This window comes from Anarrhichthys ocellatus, unplaced genomic scaffold, assembly GCF_004355925.1.
Source record: "Anarrhichthys ocellatus isolate YVR2014 unplaced genomic scaffold, GSC_Weel_1.0 scaffold30, whole genome shotgun sequence".
Lineage (NCBI taxonomy): Eukaryota > Metazoa > Chordata > Actinopteri > Perciformes > Anarhichadidae > Anarrhichthys > Anarrhichthys ocellatus.
The window spans coordinates 2,465,014-2,470,347 of NW_022280060.1; the positions used below are offsets into that span (position 1 = coordinate 2,465,014).

At 42.3% G+C, this 5,334-nt stretch overlaps 1 protein-coding gene across 2 annotated transcripts in view; it reads left to right on the forward strand.

Moving 5' to 3' along the window:
• The window catches only part of faf1 (Fas (TNFRSF6) associated factor 1), a 68,613-nt gene that overhangs the window by 11,558 nt on the left and 51,721 nt on the right, over positions 1 to 5,334 (forward strand). For both annotated transcript variants that reach the window (XM_031863890.1, XM_031863889.1), the window contains one exon: positions 4,961 to 5,066. In XM_031863890.1, coding sequence (XP_031719750.1) covers positions 4,961 to 5,066 — 106 coding nt within the window. The remainder of the gene's footprint in view (positions 1 to 4,960; positions 5,067 to 5,334) is intronic.

Here is a 5,334-nt window from a genome sequence, read left to right on the forward strand (position 1 = left end):
GGGGGGTGCAGTCCCCTGTAGCGGGACCAGACAAGCTGTTAGCTTGCAGTAAAAATAAACTGTGGTCACACCGTAAATCCACAGGAAGTGCAATTTGTGTGCAGTGTGTGCAAATTTGTTGCAGTAGACTGAGCTCAGTGCCAGTAAAGGCTTCAGGATAAAGTTTGCAGGGAGGATCATCGTACCAACTCAAGGTACTAGTCTGTTACTATCTACCTCTGCAAGATTATTGAAAACAAAATTGTTAAGGAATCAAATTATTGTGCTTTACATTACTAGCCCAATTATTAATCACAGATGTATAACTCTTCCTAAAAACGTGTACTTTTCATTGTACTTTAATACGTTTTCCCACTCTCAGTAATGCTCAAAGTAGAGTCAGTTAGACACATCCTCTCTATCTATTGTCTTATTATAGAGTGTTGCAGGAATTAATAATAACACCCGGAATTGAGATTGCAATTTTTGCACGTCTGGTTCCCTCGTCTCGAAGTCGATGTTTTTTTTGAAAATAGTTTTTTGGTGAGATGCATGAAATAAGGTCTGTGTTTAACACAATCTTAAGAGATTGTTACGTACCAACAAGTGGCCAGATAAGTCTACAAAACATCACGCGGACTAGTCTGCCTTTACAGCCTCCATGTGTGTACTTGTGCTCATGCGACCGTGGTGTAGTTCCATTGTACAGCGTTCCTACGCAGTATGGAATTAGATATTATATAATTTCCAGGTAATAAGTATGTAAAGAATAAAAGAGGGTATATGGAACAATATTTGTGTTTCCAGACTATTGCCTCTATTCTGTTTTCTAAAAAATAATTGATACAAGCAGAGTGTTTTTATGTGTTATTAAGTTTAGGCTCTCACTTGATTTTTAGGAAGGGGGCACAACACACACTGACATACAGCCGGCTGCATGAAAACAATAATTCAGCAGAAACCATAAGCTTCTTTGAGAGAGACATAAAGTTGCTGTATCAACATTCATTGTGCATAATCTGTGAGCAGGTGATACAGAACCACATTAGTTCTACTGTGGTTTAGAATCTAGGAGTGAAATGCCACTTTAAGGAATTCTGTGTTATGAAACCAGGATAAATATTTAATATTTATTGTTGTTATTACTCTTAGTAAAAACAATGTTGTGGCTACTAATGCTCTTGTTCAAGAACTTGACCAATATTCTCAGTTCAAATTGTTATCTTTAGTTATATGTTTTGTAGTAAGGTTAATACTACCACTGTCTCCCATATCACTTTATTTGCTAGTTTGTAGTTGCAGTTATCTACCCAAATTTAATTTCACAATGTTTATTTGCTTCAAATTGTTGCTGAGTAAAAAATGCAAATGTCCCATAAATGGTAATATCTCTGGCAATTACTTTGTAGAGCTTGGCTCATGCAGCACACACACACCTAAACCAAACTGACTGATTAAATAGTGCTCCACTGTCATTATGATCCCGCTGAGTAAACTCCTCTTAGTTGTCTTGTTTGATTAGAAATAAATCTTGAGGCTTTGGGAGATTTCCCTCTGAGCACCAATCCATCTCAGGTAGTTATTTAGTTAGCGATGTGATGTGCAGTTAGTACTGCGGTGTCAAAGCCCGGTCCCAAGAAGGTTTTTCTCTGTGGCCGTGTTGATGACTGCCTGTGAATACAGGAGGGTGCTGAGGAGGACCTAATCTCTTGCATAAGTGATGAAGGCCTGATGAATATTTCAATGGAGCCTGTTTCCTTCCTCGTTTATTCTCCGCTCTGCTCTCGGGAAGTGTGTTTGCCAAGGAAAGGTTATTCTAATTTGAACTCTCAAAGAATTTTGAAATTGCAAAAATGATTCATTAGGTTTTGTGTGTTTTATTGCGGCTTCCTGCCCCCCCCCGCATCTCTCCCTCTGTGTGTCAGCTATCCTGTAGCAGACTCACAGATGCTTTCGGTAAGATAGCGAGCTAGCTAGTTAGCTAGAGCAACCCTGATGGGAAGTGTCTATCAGTGAGCATGCTGATTAATGCTGGAACAAGATGGCAGACCGAAACAGAGCAGAACCTGAATGGTTTCGCATCCTTCTGCTTTGTTGTGGATGCAAAATATGGAGGAGGTAAGATGAGCCTGTGTGTACTTCATGACCTCCTCTGTACGAGGTAGAGGGAACAACTCACCTGGTCAGTGTGTTCGTGTGTCTCTAATCAGATGAAACACACGCATGATGTGTGTGTGTGTGTGTGTGTGTGTGTTTGTGTGTAGGGGTATTTGTATTTTGCAGGCACATGCCACAATGTGTGTGTGTGTGTGTGTGTGTGTGTGTGTTCCTCTGTGTCTGGCAGTGCTAGTTTAATAAGGTCTAGAGTCTGCTCTGTGCCGTGGGGACTCACAGCTTAGGCGATGGGCTTACCTCAGAATGAAACCAATCTGTTTAGCCTGCTCTTCTCCCCTGCAAAACGCTCCATTTTCTCTGTCCATAAAGTTAAATGACATTTTCCTCCCGGCACCCTTATGCCATGTCAAGTACCTCCAGAGATGTTGCAGGCCGACCTGGATGTCACAAGTGTGTGTGTTGAGTGAGAAAGAGACCTCTGAAGGCGGAAGCAAACACCGAGACGTCCACATTTCAACCCCGTACCGCTCGAAGGGCCCACTTCTTTCAGATGACAGCTGCTTTGAAAACATCCGTGGAGGAAGCAGGCGAGACAAAGGGGATATTGGACTTGAAACATGGGTGCTTTGTTTATGTTAACCTGCAAGCCTCTTCAGACAGATGGCACGTTTCTCCCCTCTGAATGCATTTGATATTTTGAGTAATTATATTTGTACTATGGAGCACAACGAGTGATCTGATTTTTCAAAGTAAACCTGGAACAGAACTCCACCCGCACACTCAACAAATGGCTCGTCGGTCTGCCATGAACGACTGCTAAGATGTTCCTTCTTTGCTTGGAAGGACAGAGTAACACTTCCACTCAGTTTACCCTCTATCTCTGTCTATTTAGGAGTCTAGCTGCCTGCCAGCAGTAGCTCGGGACTGTGTCCAAACATAATCATGATATTAGCTAGATCCTTATTTATGTGTCCCTACCCCTTCCATTTTTCTCACTCTCCCTCCCTCACACACGCATGCACACACATCTCTCTCATCCTCCTGCTCAGCCCTATTACATATGCATCCATCCTTCCCACTCCACACATTTCCAATCTTCCCCAGTTAGCTACAACAAACATTACATTTACATATTGATTTCGTAGTTTTAGTCAATGTAAATATGCTGTCATTACAGTAAATTTGAGCTTCTGTTAACATAAGCTCGTCCAGATCTGTGCAGATTAAGTGTGTGATTGCATAATTAATGTGTGCGCTACATATTAATTCCCCCATCCCTCTCTTTCTCTCAACTCTTCCTCCTCTCCTTGGGTTCTGAGCCCTGATTAAGTGCCTGCTTCGGCCCTTAAGCCTCCCATTGATATTCAGCCGCACAGACCCAGCGTTTGCTCAAAACGCTACTTAACCTCACAGCTTATTGTAAATGAAGCTTCCAAAAGTTGATTCCCCCCCCACCTCCTCCTCTCTACGTGAAGCACACAAAGTGTCTGCGTTTGCGTCGTTCACAGCGTCTCCGTCACAGCTGTAAGCTGCTGAGCGAGCTGCGGTGCCAGTCCAGAAAGTCTGACCCCTCGGGGCCTCTTGAACAGATTGCGTCTTCACTGCCAGGTCTCTGCTCACAATGAAATCAGCATATGACAATCACTGTGAGAGTGTGAACACCTCAGACCAGTGCTTACCTGTCAACAGCATTTATTTTCCCACCAGTGAATGTTGTTTATGCTTTGAGGGGAACAAAATATAATTATTGGCAGTTTTTAACAGATTGTTACAGTTGAATAGTTTGAGTCATAGATTGATCTTTTAGGTGTCAGAGTATTCATGTAGCTGGACGGGAGATAAAATGGGATGTTAAATTGTTTTTTATTCGTTTTTATTAATACTGCTGTAAGTTTCTCTCGACTATGTCAGTGTTATTATTATTTTACTTCCATATTATAATACTATGAAGTTCAATTAGAATTGAAGAATGTTTCACCATAAAACTGATGCAGATAGAGATAGTAGCTTAGTTTAGGAACATTACATTAATCATAGAAACATCTTTAGGCGTCTGATAAGCTTACATTAGCCTGTAATTGAAATTAACTGATATGACTATTATCACTATACAGTCATGTTTCAGAAGCTAGACAGGCAGTGAAGTACAGCAGTTATCCAGCAGCATCTGATAAAGAGGTTTGTTTTGATGCACAGTAATGACTCTTCATTTCATTATTTGCGTCTTTGGCTTGAGAATGAAAGCAGTTGCTGGTCCCCTACATTCATGATTGTCTACACTCTGTAACAAAAGGATATCTCAGTACCTGGAGCAGCAGCAGTTGTTGGTGTTAGTCAACAACCTCACGACACCCTGCTGTGTTGTCACTTTGGGCCGCTGTAAGTCGCAGTAAAACGTTCTTTGGTTTGTAGTTGGGAAGGTGCTAAAGGGCCTCCTGGGTTTATGTCATACTAGCTGCCAGGTTTATTAGCAATAAGGCAGATTGATGGACTCCATGCTGTTAATGTGCAGGTGGTCATAGCTGTGGTAGCCTGCTGTGCTGAGCGAAGCACTGGCCAGGCTTGTTAAGACACAAACCAGCGAAGTGGGCGACTCGCCCCCAGAGGAGGCTCCCGCCTCCCCGTGGGCCAGCAGGTTACCACTAGTTGACAAGTTCCAGCTTGCCCTCCACTTGACTGAGTGGCTCTTAGTGGTAATGTTGTTTTTTGTGCCCTCTTCTTTTCTTTTTCTTTTGTCATTTTTATGCCTGGCCTTTTTTTTTTTTTTTTTTTCCATATTCCTTTTCTGCATCAAATTTGATTTTTTTTTATCTCCTTCTGTGTTCATCCCCATTTCTTACTGTTTTATTTTTTTCTTCTCATTTAGTGATCTCCAAGAGTCGTTAAACCAGAACTTCCTGTTGGTCATCAGCCACCGCGAGGCCCAGAGGGACTACAGTCTCAACTTTCCCGGCACCAGAACCATACAGGAGGTACGACACCAGCATGCACGCAGACACACAGACCCTGCTGGACACCAGCGAGTCACTTTATACGCCCCCAGACACTCAAAAGCTCTCAGTAACTCACCCACAGACTCTCACACACATGCATAATATTATTGTACCTGAGTCTAGTTTCCCATAACGCCGCTTTCATTCCATTTGCCAAACATTGCTAGTCTATCTCAGCCATCGATTCATTATTCATCACAAATGATCACATTTCCGAGCACATAATTACTCTCACAGCTGCAGTCTG